The 13,306-nt window shown below is 37.6% G+C and overlaps 2 protein-coding genes and 1 long non-coding RNA gene across 10 annotated transcripts in view; 1 reads left to right on the top strand and 2 right to left on the bottom strand.

The window, feature by feature from the left end:
• Positions 1–4,373, top strand: part of FASTKD1 (FAST kinase domains 1) — a 19,554-nt gene extending 15,181 nt beyond the window's left edge. For 7 of the 8 annotated variants that reach the window (XM_035332162.1, XM_035332166.1, XM_035332167.1 and 4 more), the window contains exons 15-16: positions 907–1,021; positions 2,024–4,373. In XM_035332162.1, the coding sequence (XP_035188053.1) occupies positions 907–1,021; positions 2,024–2,113 (205 nt within the window). In that variant the 3' untranslated portion in view covers positions 2,114–4,373. The remainder of the gene's footprint in view (positions 1–906; positions 1,022–2,023) is intronic. The other variant, XR_004752506.1, reaches the window with a different exon arrangement.
• Positions 53–3,248, bottom strand: LOC118170136. The gene is made up of 4 exons (XR_004752507.1): positions 3,141–3,248; positions 1,258–1,291; positions 232–382; positions 53–117 (listed from the first exon to the last, which is right to left on the bottom strand). It is a non-coding gene; the product is annotated as an uncharacterized LOC118170136 (long non-coding RNA).
• Positions 4,374–4,512: 139 nt separating the features above from the next.
• KLHL41 (kelch like family member 41) lies at positions 4,513–12,612 on the bottom strand. Its single transcript, XM_035332171.1, has 6 exons — positions 11,419–12,612; positions 9,421–9,578; positions 9,221–9,328; positions 7,595–7,780; positions 6,394–6,540; positions 4,513–5,513 (listed from the first exon to the last, which is right to left on the bottom strand). The coding sequence occupies exons 1-6, from the start codon at positions 12,526–12,528 to the stop codon at positions 5,402–5,404; spliced, it is 1,821 nt and encodes a 606-aa protein (XP_035188062.1). The 5' UTR covers positions 12,529–12,612; the 3' UTR covers positions 4,513–5,401.
• Between the last annotated feature and the right edge of the window lie 694 nt (positions 12,613–13,306).

Raw genomic sequence — 13,306 nt, forward strand, 5'->3', positions numbered from 1 at the left:
TGGGTAAGCTTTCCCCCAGTGGGTAAGCTTTCCCCCAGTGGGTAAGCTTACCCCAGTGGGTAAGCTTCTACCCACTGGCTCGCTCACTGCCCCTCCCAGTGGGATGGGGAACAGAATCTGGAGGGAGAAAGTGAGAAAAAAATATATATTCAGTCAATATAAATATAGATTAAGAAGTGAAGGGGAAAAAAAAAGAAACAGAAATAAAGTGTTGTAAATGCAGTCACTCACCACCAGTGGATCAAGCTCTGACTACTCTGGAAAAACTCCTCATCTTATTGTGGGCATGAAGTTATGTGGTGTGGAATATCGCTTTGGCCAGTTGAAGTCAGCTGTCCCAGCTGGGCCCCCTCCCAGCCTCTTGCCAACCCCAGCCTACGCACTGTGGGGGCAGAGTGAAAAACAGAAGGCCTTGATACTGTGCAAGGACTGTTTAGCAACAGCAAAAAAAATGGGTGTAGATTTATTTATCAACACTGTTTTGGTCACTAGTCAAAAACATGGCACCATAGAGGATGTTATGAAGAATATGAATTCCATCTCAGCCAAACCCACTAGGGTAGGTAGGGCGTTCTTGAAATCTGTATTTTATGAGATTAGAATACTGTTTTCCTCCCACCTCTTTGAATGTAAGCCTTGAAAATGCTGGTTGCTGGTTTTGCCATTTGAACAAAACAGATGCAAGAAGGAAATGCTTTTTCTAAGTGACGTGAAGTTCAAGTATGTCTAGATAAAGGTAAGGAAAATGTTTCATCTAGTTTCAGGGAGTTGTTTAATTTTCTTTTTCTGTGAATTGCTAGGTTTATCTAGTAATGGTCTTACTGCAAATATCAACTGAACTAGAAATACCACTTCTTGGTATTCAAGTAGGACCTGAAAGTAAATATGCAATTTTGTTGTTTGCAGAATTGCTTTGGAGCTTCTTGATTCAAAAGCTTTTATCAAAGATTCACATCACCTGAAAGGAGAAGCTGCAGTGAAAAAACGACACCTGGAAATGCTGGGGTACCGGGTCATTCAAGTGAGCAGTCAATAATATTCTGTCTTCTATTGAATTATGCCTATAGTGCAGATTGATACATTTTCCTTACAACAGATTTAAAGGTAGTTTTCCTCTAATAGTTAAAAGCACCTACTGGGTGAGAGCAATTCTTTAATTTAGGGGTGAAATTTTGAGCTGTTTATAGACTTTATAGAACTTGCACCTTCTCTGAAAGCACCTGCAGCAAGGATGAAGTTAAAAGGTCTTAGCCTTACCTTACTGCAGGCAAACTAGCAATCTCAACATAACCTGAGTAAAGAAGAAAAAATACAACGGAGATTTCAGTTCAATACATCAAAGATTTTTGCATGAGAAAAAGTTGAACATATGCTTATAGACCCACACAGAGTCAGTTATGGCAACTCACATGTGGGTCGTGGATGCTGTCTGTCTGATGGAGTGTAGTACTGTGACTGCAAAGACTAGTGACCAGAGTTAATTCTCACTCATAAGCATAGATACATTTGGGTAATGGAGGTTCATGAATGCAGATTCTCCAGTATATATAATTCCTGTGTTACCTACTCTAACTTTAACTAGAACCCTTGTGTAAGCTTAAGGTTTTCTTCTTTTTCCAACATGACAAACATCCTTTCTCCTATTGCCTGCTGACATACCATCCAGGTTGATGCATTAACATTGCAAATTATAATGAACTGGGATTTTTCTCTTGGTTTGGGTTTCAAAATATGGAAGGTGGGAGATGGTGTAATGGAGTTGTCATAGCCTGTATTGTGTGGGTACCTGCTTCACATCTCTGCAACTGTTGCTGCTTTTTGAAAGCGAACTGACTCTACTTACATAAAGAATAAATTAGTTTTTTTTCAGTATTTAGAATAAACATAGCTCTTAAGACACAGATGACAAAATATGTTAAGGTGGAGAACAATAGTTATCAGAGAGTATTATCTTTGCTGTAAGACGGTATGTGGTTTGTATCAGGCAACATTAACACTAAGTTTGTGTGACTTTGTTCTACAGATTCCTCACTTTGAATGGAATTCTATGGGTTTGTCTACAAAAGGTGAACAGCTAGAGTATCTGAGAAGGTGTCTATATGAAAAACAGTGATGTCGAAGACATAATAAAAAGTATTTTTTATACAAACACTTTATGTACTATTAAACTTCTCATAACATTGGAATACTTACTTTCTAAAATCTCTGTGAGTCAGCTGGACCAAGGTTTGCCATATGGTATTGGGTATAATGAGACTGAATCCTAATCTTGTTAGAGTATAAAAGGCAGGTCACAATGTGCCACAGAGATATGATAAGGATGCTTAAACTCTCCCCTTGGTGGAGGCTGTTTCAAATACACGGGTCTGTGACAGTTTTGCCATAAAAATTCATTATTGCCTCCTAAATAAATAGCACAGAGATTGGTCAGATATGAAACTGTCCAAAGAAAAAGCTGGAAATATTGTGACTGTGAGACAGAGGAGGCAGCAGACATAGCGGAAACTATGTCTGTCCTCCAGCATGTGACAGAATGAGCAATAGAGATCAAACATAGATTCTCTGTACTGTGAAACCAAGAAACTGAAATGCAGATTTACTAAGAATAGGTCTGCTATTACAGCAATAGGACTGCTATTACAGCCATTCTGTTTTCATCTTCTAGAACAGAGATAACATGGGTGACTGTGTCAGGGGAGGGTGTTGTGTGGTGAGGAGCCTCCAGCTGCTTGCTTTTTCTACCCTGTGATGTGGTGTGTGCACAAGAAGTAATGGCTTGAGCCTTCTGGAACGCCTTCACATACCTGAAAGGTAAAGTAGTTCTAGAGATCTGGCAGCCACCTAGACCCTTGAAACACCTGCACTCCAGTTCAGTGTAACTTGGAAGGGATAACTGAGGGATTTACACAAGATCGGGAGGAAATAATGCTTATGTCAGACATCGGCACTTTTTAGTGACTGGATAATTCATGAAAATGTTTATGGCCTTATGTGTTGGACTAGCCCTCACTAATAATAACAAAATTAAACAGTCTAAATGTGTTCTGGAAATAGTGCAGTGCATAAAAGAGCAAAATTAGGCTGAAAATGAAACCAAGAATCAAGACCAAGAAAAGCCTTTAGAGAGCCATAAATACTACCTTGGTTATTGGTGGTGAAAAACATTGTTTTATTTCTGATGTTTCAAAACCATCTGCCAGTTATCAGGCTTTCTGTGATCACACTGAGCCTGGGTTTTGTCAGGCAGCATAAGATACTGAAATGTAGAACGAAAAAAGTAGAATAGCCAGGAGAATGTTCATTGTAAAATAATAAACTGTAGAGTGGTTACACTATGGCAAATGGGCCCATTTTCAGAAGCAGCCGTTGTGACTACAGTTCCTGCTACGTCACAAGGACAGCAAGTTGTGCCCTGCTCTTTGACAGACACACAAAACGTGTATATTTTCTTGCATTTTTGTACAAGCATTCTTTTTACCACATCCTTTGAAGGTTGGCAGAGGTAAGCAACTACATTTCTGAATTGACCATTGTGCACCTGGCTGTCACTTTTTTTTAAACCTCAGTAGTAGGAGAGGAATATATTTTTATTGACTCAATCCAAATCAGTGTGCTGATGAAAAGCCAGGAAAAAAGGACAGAATTTATCTGCTTGTGGTGATGGTGCTTCTGATCAAACTGAAAAAGGCCCCAAGGATCTGTTCTGTAAAAGTGCTTTCAGGAAATGTCATTGAAGGCACAGCATACAGACTATCTGTGTATTCTATTTTGTATAAAATTGAGAAAATAATCATCAATATATGTTACGATATCAGAAGGTGGGCTTCAAGTCAGAGGGCTGTTTTATACCCTGCTTCTGTACAGGTGGTCTTCAAGTAGCAACTATGGAGTGTAAAAAGGTAGCAGCGGCTGTAGATGGAGTGATCAGTCATGGATAGTCATGTGCTTGGGCTGGACCCTGCATTTCAGGTATGTTCGAGTTATGTATGGATAAAGTTAGTACTATTCACAAGGGGGAGAGGATTGAAACTTGCGAGTTTTAGACCAGGTAGGCTGCTGTAAACTGTGATTTAACTGGAGTCTAGGAGAAGATTTTAAGAGCAGCTGAAAAGATGTGAACTTAAGGGAAAACCAGAAAAGATGTCCCACAGATTAGTTGCCCACGTACAGTAACACGCTGAAATGAGCTGTGATGGCTGTGCCTTTCCCATGTGTTTACGCCTCTCTCCTAGGAAGGCAATAGTTACAATTCCCGTTCAGTCAAGTGTAGTGGGCTTCATTTCCAGTTTTCCTCATACAACAGTTGAAATTACATTGCTTGAGTGTTACGATACCCGCTTTGCTCAATGGAGAGATCTTTTGAAGAGATTTTCGGAAAATGGCAGGCATGTTCTACTTCAGCAAAACTGCGTGTTCTGATTTGGACAAAGGCTATATGAAGAAATCTGTATCCTGTCAATATGATAGTAATGATGAGCTGATTATTAAAAGAGGCACCAGTGATATTTTTGTAGTGTTAAAGTTTAATTGTTACTAGTTAAATGTTTAAACATCAAAATACATCAATTCTTTATTAGGTGGAAAAGTCCTCCATGTCATAAGTGCTTGCAGATGATCAGTTGTTCTGGGACTTTCATGAATGTTTGTTAATGGCCTCACATCTCTGAGGAAACCTTCCATAAAATACTTGCTTTAGAAATAAATACAAAAGCATAAAAAAGTGGAAAATCCCTGTTACCAGAAGCCAAAACATAATAAGTGAAACTGCAAAGCTATTAACCTTGTAAACTTTTCTCTTTCCTCACGGCTGGCTACTAGTACAGCTTTGGCTGAGGTCAGCAGTTCTTGAGCCACATAATATACTTTTGTTTTCAGTATGTGTTTCAATTTTAGGCTAAATTCATTATTTTTAGAAGGCTCTAATGAAAATATTCTCAAAATATGGCAGGATTGCAGGATTTACATATACTGCTAAAGTGAGAAATCAGGCTGTGCAAACAGCCAGTTAGAATAAAATTAGCTACCTACTAGTTGTACTTAATTTAACAATTAATTCTTGAGCATTGTTTGGGGACTAAGCCATCACTATCCTGGACTGAGTGTAAGGATATACAACTAGCTTTATTTTCCACTGAGTGGAAAAATAGAGTTCTCTCAGAAATCTTTATTTATTCTAATCAATTTTAATTCTTCAGGATTTTAAAGGTTAGCAAATACTCACCTCTTGTTGATTAGCTATAAAATATCTTAAGACTTGGATAGACAGATTAACTGTTTAACAGTTAACAGAAGAACTAGAATGCTACTACAAAACTCTGAACAATTTGGGGATATTTTCATGCAACAAAACCAGAAGAGCCTTTCTAAACTCCCTCGCCATAACCCATTTTCCATCATTTGTTTACAGTTTTGATAGCTTGAAGAGATTTAAGCGTGTAGCTAGGCAGGAAGCTCCAGTAGCATATCGAATCTCTTTGAGTATGCCAATCCATTCCTTCTTTTCATCATCATACCTGCATTTAACAAAATAAGGTCAGAACATAGCTTCTTAAAATTTGAGTTTGACATTTTTTCACTCATATATAAAAGAGGATAGTCCACACATTGCAAAGGCTTGTAGCAGCTTTGTGCTACAGAGAACTGCTTTTGTCCTCTTAGAACAGAAGTATGTTCTTGTGCATGTGTATTGTCCTTTTCCTGGTCCCTGAAGCTCACTGCTTGCCTGTGTCATATTTCATTACTCCTGTAAAAAGCCTCCTCATCATAAGTATTCCAGCTGAATTTCTTTAAATTCTTACATATAAAGGTGGTGTTTTTTTTGTTTGGTTGGTTTCCCCCCCTCTGGTAATCCTTTCTATCCTTTCACCAGTTAAAACTCCTGAATCCACCTCAGCAACTGAAGTCACAGTTTCATCACTGCTACCATGATTTATATAAATAAATCTAGGAGATACAGATTTCTGATTTCTCAGAACAATTACTTATTTGACTAATAATACATATGTATGAACCTCGTGTATACATACATGCTTTCCTGCATAAGAATGTCAAAAAACAGAGAATGTTTGTACAGCACACTTAAAAGGCTAAACCTGCCAACAGAACTTATTTCTGTTGAACATATAGAACATATATCCTTGCTATATGGTAAAAAAGAATCTAAATGTCAGGACTCAGACTGTTCATTAGTAGATGGAAATAGTCATTAGATTCAAGTCTCAACATTTGTCTGAAAGTAACAAGTGTTATTTGGCAATAAGTAAGTGCTTTACAACCTGTGATATGGTTCACTTCCAGAGTTAAACATAATATTAATTTTATCCTTCAGTGTCTACAAACCTAACTTTTGGATAGGGCTTTCCACCAGGAAAGTATGATCAAAATTAAACTTACTTCCATATGTCAGTGACTTCGCTAGGTGCAAATTCTTTAGATTCGAGCTGAATCATTGCAAAGCCTCCAATAGCATACAAAGATCCACTTAAGGTGACTAAACTGATGGAACTTCTCTCTTGGGGAAATTCAGGCAGAACCTCCCACCTGGGAATGAAAAGAAAAACCTAAGTCAAATACACGTGAAATATTCTGAACTGAATGTACTTAAAATACAGTTCTGGGTAATGTAAATGCAGCTGCTGTGAAACACTTTAGTGGAATGGTTTACTAAAAGAAAAAAATGAATCAAGCAGCAGAGAGTTTGTTTCTCCATCCACACAGGAACTTAATGCAGAAATGCAAGTCTTAATGCTACAGAATTGCACTGATGACATCTTCTAGAGACCAAGTCTTACAGGTCTCCTGGTCCTATCATCACTAATATGCTTTATACAGATATATCTGTTTCCTCTAACGCTCATTTTTTCCCTATTGTTTCCAATGTAAGTTTTCATTTCAAGTGGCACAGACATAATAATTTAAAAATAAAAAATAAATTAATATATTTTTTAAAAAAGTAGAGCTCATTGGCATAATTTCAAATATTCTACCAAGTCACACCCATGAACATATAAAACAGAGATATCTCACTTCCCGTCAATGTCAACATCAAAACCAATAGGCTGATTTTCTTCTTACACTCATGTGACTTGACAGTAACAAAACAGAGTAAACTGAGACAAGAACCTGCAGATGTTTTCTGACCACAGGTTGCGTGTGTGTCTGAACAACGGAAGAGAAAGAATGTGCCAAACATAATTGGCACATTTCATTTGCTTTGTATAGAATGTATAGAGTCCAAAATTGTAGAAATTCTTCTTGTATAACTCATTTTTTATATTGTTAAATTCTCTAAGTAGGTCTCTTTGGGATAGTATACATTTAAGTTAAAGCTTCTGTTGTGAGGATGATGGTTGCAATTCCACCTTATCAGTGAAGGCAGCACAGCCAAATGGGTTTATGTATGATTGAAGTACTTACTATAAAATAAAGGTACATTGAGGACCACTTAAAAGTTTAAGCTATCATAGTAAAGCTGTGCTGATGTTAGAATAATATCAGCACCAGATATTTTTATGGCTATCTCAAGATCTTAAAAGCTAAGGTGATAAAATATTTGCTTAAAAATAGCTTGATTTTAAAAATAGCTCACACTTACTTATTTGTGGTCAGATCAAAAGCTTCAACAGATGCAGTAAGGCCTTCTTCAGTGACACCACCTGCAATGAAAATCTTGCCCTTATGGATAGCTGTTCCAAACATTGAGCGAGCCACTTTCATTGGAGCCAGGTCTCTCCAGTCTCCTTTCTTTGGATTGTATACAAATACTCTGTTAGTACATTTCCTGCAGAGAGAAAGGAAAAACTGAAATCATTTCTAATGAACTTTTGTTTTGTTCCAAGTGAGACCTAGTTGAGGTGGGTTTTGTGGGTTTGTATGTAGTATCCCTTTCATAAGATCTTCTCTCTGATTTAGTGATGGACAAGACTTTTTACAAGTCTATAAAGCACTAGTCATCCACAGAACTAAACCAAATGTTAAATGCTGCTTCCATAGGGCAGTAATTTCACTGTACCTTACAGGACAAAGGCAATATCCTTTCTGAGAGTGTTCTGCTCAGATGGACTTTTAGGGAATGTACAACAAAGGTTACAGTCAACAGGAATTAACTGAATTTAATAATAGAGAAGATCAGGAATAGATTTATTTGGTAGTTCAAGATAAACAAGTATGCATGTACATGATTCTGTGCACCGTTATGAAATATATTCAGTTGTTTTACAGCTCTAATACTGAAACACCCAAAGAAAAAAGGAGCAGCATCTGTGCATTAGACAGTTTGAATCCGTATAAATTAACAAGACCCATAGTAGGAGGAGCTAAGATCAACTAATGCTAACTATTGCTCTCTTCCAGAAGAAAAAATGTATTGAAAAATAACTCCATCAAGCACCGAGAGAGGTCTTGCCATCTTTCCTCTGATTCAAAGAGAATGTAGGCAGATTTGCTTAGACCCTCGATTTTCATACTGTACATGAAGGCAGGGGTTTGGAAAAGTCACTTTCACTCCAGAACAACACCAAGGTGAAGTTCAAGGCATACCAAAAGCCAACACATGGGCACTCCTTTAAACATTAGCTTATTTTAGTTTATGCAAGGTATGCCTCATATCATTTCTCAAAATGTTATTGTTGTACATGGACGCTTAGCCCAGCTAAGCTCATTCTAATGAAAGCAAGTGAACTAATAACTTCATCTGTACTGCAGCTTTATAACCACTGCAACTTCTTGTCACTATGCTTTAGTAAAGCACTTGCTTGCTTGGAAAAATTACCACCACACACTTAATAGCGGCATTTTTCTTAACGTTAGCGGCAATTTTCTTAACGTTATACCCAGAAAGGTGTAACAGGCATTACAAATGAAAAAAAAATGAAGCTCTGACAAAGTAGTTCCATGGTACCTAAGCATTTCTGTCTGGTAAGAAATAATACTTATAAAGAGTATCCTCATAACTAACTGTGATGAGTGTGTGTGCATGTAACTAAGAATTTGCCTTGGAAATAAGTGATTAAAACAACTTTTTGGCATTACAACTTATATACAATTTTACCTTATCATGAAAAATATACTCTGTATACCATAATGTGTTGCCTTCTGCCAAATTGTAAGCAACCTTAACCCAGAGATGTAAGAAAGGGATGGATACCCTGATTTCTGAGTGAGGAGATAGGATCTAGAGAGCCAAACAAATAATGTTCTAAATAATCATGAAAAGACTTACTTATCGTCAGTTTTTCCACCAAGACAATATATCAATCCATTGTTTGAGATAGTAGCATGGCCATAAACTTTGATAGGTAATTTTTTGATTTCACCCCATTTTAGTGCCCTGGAACAAGAACAATATCACTGTTAGGCTCTTTAAACTAATAATGGGCTATTTATGTGTCCTCAGTGGGCATAATTAAATTGTAAACATACACGGGATCATAGCACAGGACTGAATCCAGTGACTCCTCAGTGCGAAGGTCCTTGCCTGCAATTACGTAGATCTTGTTGTCTGACTCTCCCAGCCCGAAGAGGCACCTGGCTGATGGCAGTGGAGGAAGCGCAACCCACTCACCAGCAATGCTGTCAAGCTGAAAGAGCGTCACAACAGATTTAGAAAAGGCAAGTAGTAGAATTCACATAACAAAAACTGTTCCACAGAATAAATCTAATCATAGATCAGATAATTCTTTTGCCAGAAGTGTGTTCCACAGCCAAGGTCTGCGTGGTAAAATGCATCTCCCAGATTTGTCAGACCAGTCCTGTTGGACAAGACATTTTATTGCAATGGTAAAATGTAGATCATGGCCATGGATTGCCCCTGTAGCTAGATCTGGGTAGCGTACTGAGGACAAAATGTACGCATCACAGGTCACAGCCTGTTCATTGTATCAGTCTCGAAGATGACATCTGCACTGTTTATAGGGCACTGAACTACATGCATTTTTGAGCTACTGGCAGCCTGGTTTTGTCTTGGGCTGCTAGCTACGAACAGCATGTCAACAGGTTATAGTAACAGAGTAACAGGTGCATCACTGGTAGAGAAAGGGACAATAGTATGTGAATGTTGGTATGGTCCACATTGACGTTTTAGAGGGAACCACAGCCTCATGGGTAATGCAGAAAAGTATTTTAACTACACATAGTAACAGCAGCAAGCAGTCTTAAAGATGATAAGCGAGAAAAAAAGGATTTGGGGAAATGGATTTAGATTTTTAAAGTAGGATTTTGAAAAATTCATCAATTTTTAGTGTGAGTGTTGAGGTTTAGTTTTTCAAGGGCCCCTTTCTAGTAGCCTAAGACTGATTATCCAGTTCTGAATTACATACATTATTGACATCAATGTAGTATTTCTATTGGAAGAATATATCTGTAACAAGTTCTGCACTTCACTGAATAATGTTTTACACCTACAAAGGGACATGAACAGTGTCCTCTCTAGCAAACTAACTTTCCTCTCACAGGTATAACAGATTCCTGAAACCAGCTCTTTCAGTGTGTGTGAAATCACAGCGAGCCTTAGTGCTATAAACAGTTAATATTTGCATTTTAGATACATAAAGGCTTTAAAATTATATCACTAGCTATCCTTCTGTTTTACTTCATATTGGCAAAGGACCTACTTTCACTCTCTTAGGTCAATGTGCCTGAAGACAAGCTGTGGCCAGCAGCATATTGCATAATTCCTTAGAAGATCATTTAAATATCAAAGAGCATGTAGCAAATAGCTAAAGACACAACAGAATTAGTTTATGATGTAAGCATGCCAAATGGTCATTCTGCTACTTTTCTGAAATATGTCATGCGAGTTACAATTTATGCAGATTTACAAAGTCAAGGAAAAAAAATGCATTCATAGTTGGAACTTGGTATTTAGTCTATAGTCTGGCATCAACAGTTTGTGAGAACAACCTTCTACCTATAAATAACGTATTTTGGAATGCCCTTGTTTTCAAACATAAATGTGACACATTTGGAATTTCAGTGAAAAAAGTGACATTTAAAACACAGACATTGTTATGGTCATAAAAATATTTCAGACACACAAAAAAAAAAGATTGTATCTAAAGAAGCTAAGTACTCAGCTTTCAGGGAACTTAAATTCACAGATTCACAGAAGACATTCAACAATAGTATTATTAGTCTTAAGTTTAGGCACCTGTACAACAAAAAATCAGGACCTTAATGAAAGTTAGTGCCTGGATATAATGTGCTAGTTAATCATTTCTGAGATCTCACCATGGAATTGATCTTGAAAGAGAAGATGCAAGTCCCTTGGTTTCACTTACCTTTATGAGACAGGAATAGCTTTCTATAGGAATTTTTCTCCATTGACCAGAAACTAGACAATTCACTTGCATAGACTCCAAGTACTTTTCAGTGACTCTTACAAAGCACCTATTACTGCACCAATAATTATAAAGCTTATACCTGGAAGAAATATGATTGAAAAGGCTGATCCTTGTTCTCCTCTTCCACATACAGTCCTCCGACAACGTAGACCTGATTTTGTTTGGTGACTATACTGGAATGATTTCTGGGAATCTGTTCAGCCAGGGCTGCTAGGTAGCATTCATTTTCTAGAGGATCATAAGCTACTGCAGCAGTGTCATTAACCAGAAGAATTAGGTCTTTGACAAACATACCATGCCTGGGAAGGTCATTTAGATAGCCAGGAAGTAAATCTTCATCTCCTACATCACCATTTACTTCCCCTTTGTTTGATTTTTCTTTGTTTGTGCTAGAGTCAGGCAGTTTTCCAGCAAAAGCATCCTTAATAATCTTCACTTTTTTCTGAAGATCTGAGTTGCTTTTAATTATATCATCCTTTTCAACATGTTCTTTGAAATATTTTTCTGGCATAAGACGAAAACGTATACAGTCAAAAACTTCTCCCAGGTTCTTTACTCTGTTCTCCTTGTCTTTTCGGACCCATTTCATTACTGCTTCAAATACCAGTTCTTCCTTTTCTACATTTAAGCTGTCAGGTGAAATAACTGAGATAAGTTCATGTGGGGCAAGCTGCAGGAATTCATCTTCCTTGCAGATCTGCACAAAGTGATCTGAGACAAAATCACGGGCAGAAAATGCAAGTCTTGGGCAATCAAGCAGAACACCTAATCGAAGGATGGCCAGACAATTACCAACAGCAAGCCTCTTTTGAAGATAGGAGACACACACGGTGAATACAGAAGGGATCTGAAAACGACTGGCCAAAGCAAAAATATCTTGCACGTTAGAATCATTAAGATCAATACTTGCTGAATAAAGGTATTTGACAATCATATCCAGGATGTTGGGGTCAACATTATCTAGAACTACCTCCTTCTTTTTCTCTTCATTTTGCTCAGATAAGAAATACTCACGAAAATAAGGGCTACATGCTGATAGAATCAATCTGTGGCAGGGCAGGCTTCTGTCACCAGCTTTTAGGGAGCAATCTATAAACTTTTTCTCTTCCAGGAGTTCCTTGAGGCCATCTTGAAGAAGGGTGGATTGGTAAAGTCTCAGTTCTTCAGTGAGTTCCCTTTGGGAATCCATTTTGTGAATGCTTGTGAAAGGGGGGGGAGCAGAAAGCTTTAGCTGTTGACTGCCCAAAGGTCTATCCGTAAAAAAGGCAGACCAATGTGCTTTGCCCGGCCTGAAGCCCCTGCAACTTAATCTCACTAGCTAAATATAGGTACATACTCTTACAGGTCGGAATTCAGGATGGATGGTTTAGAAAAAAAAAAAAAAGAGTTGCTCTCACAGCTGTCAAAGACTGAAAGAAGCAACTGCTGCTTTTAGTTACTTTGGTCAGGTTTTGCTATCATTCCCCACATTTAATCAATGACATTACTTGCAATGGAAGAAAGTACTTGGTATGAGTAAGGACAGCAGAATCTGACCCTCTGTGTGACAGCTATGAGCAAGATCATAAATATACACGTTATCAAATACTCTGAAATGCAAGTATTATGAATCAAATTGTCAGCTGACAATTACTGTTCACTTTTTCGGAAAGTTGCTTAACACACATCCCGTTGCTACAGCTTTTAAGGAGGTATCAGTCACAGAGATATTAAAAAACCTTGAACTTTGCATCAACTATCTCTGCCCAAAAAACAATTTTTACGTATCTCGCATAAGCATTTTTTCAGATACTGAAAAGAAAACTTTATTTTGAGCTGCTTAACATAGATTTGGTTTTATTTATTTGGAAAGAAACAAAAAATATGTTTAAAATACGTATTATTCTGGTACAGTTTTCAAAAATAATTTAAATCTCTACCCCCTCAATAAGCAGTCACTCTTCAGTTCAGATAATCAGTAAGCACAA

The sequence above is a fragment of the Oxyura jamaicensis genome, chromosome 7, assembly GCF_011077185.1.
Source record: "Oxyura jamaicensis isolate SHBP4307 breed ruddy duck chromosome 7, BPBGC_Ojam_1.0, whole genome shotgun sequence".
Taxonomy (NCBI): Eukaryota; Metazoa; Chordata; class Aves; order Anseriformes; family Anatidae; genus Oxyura; species Oxyura jamaicensis.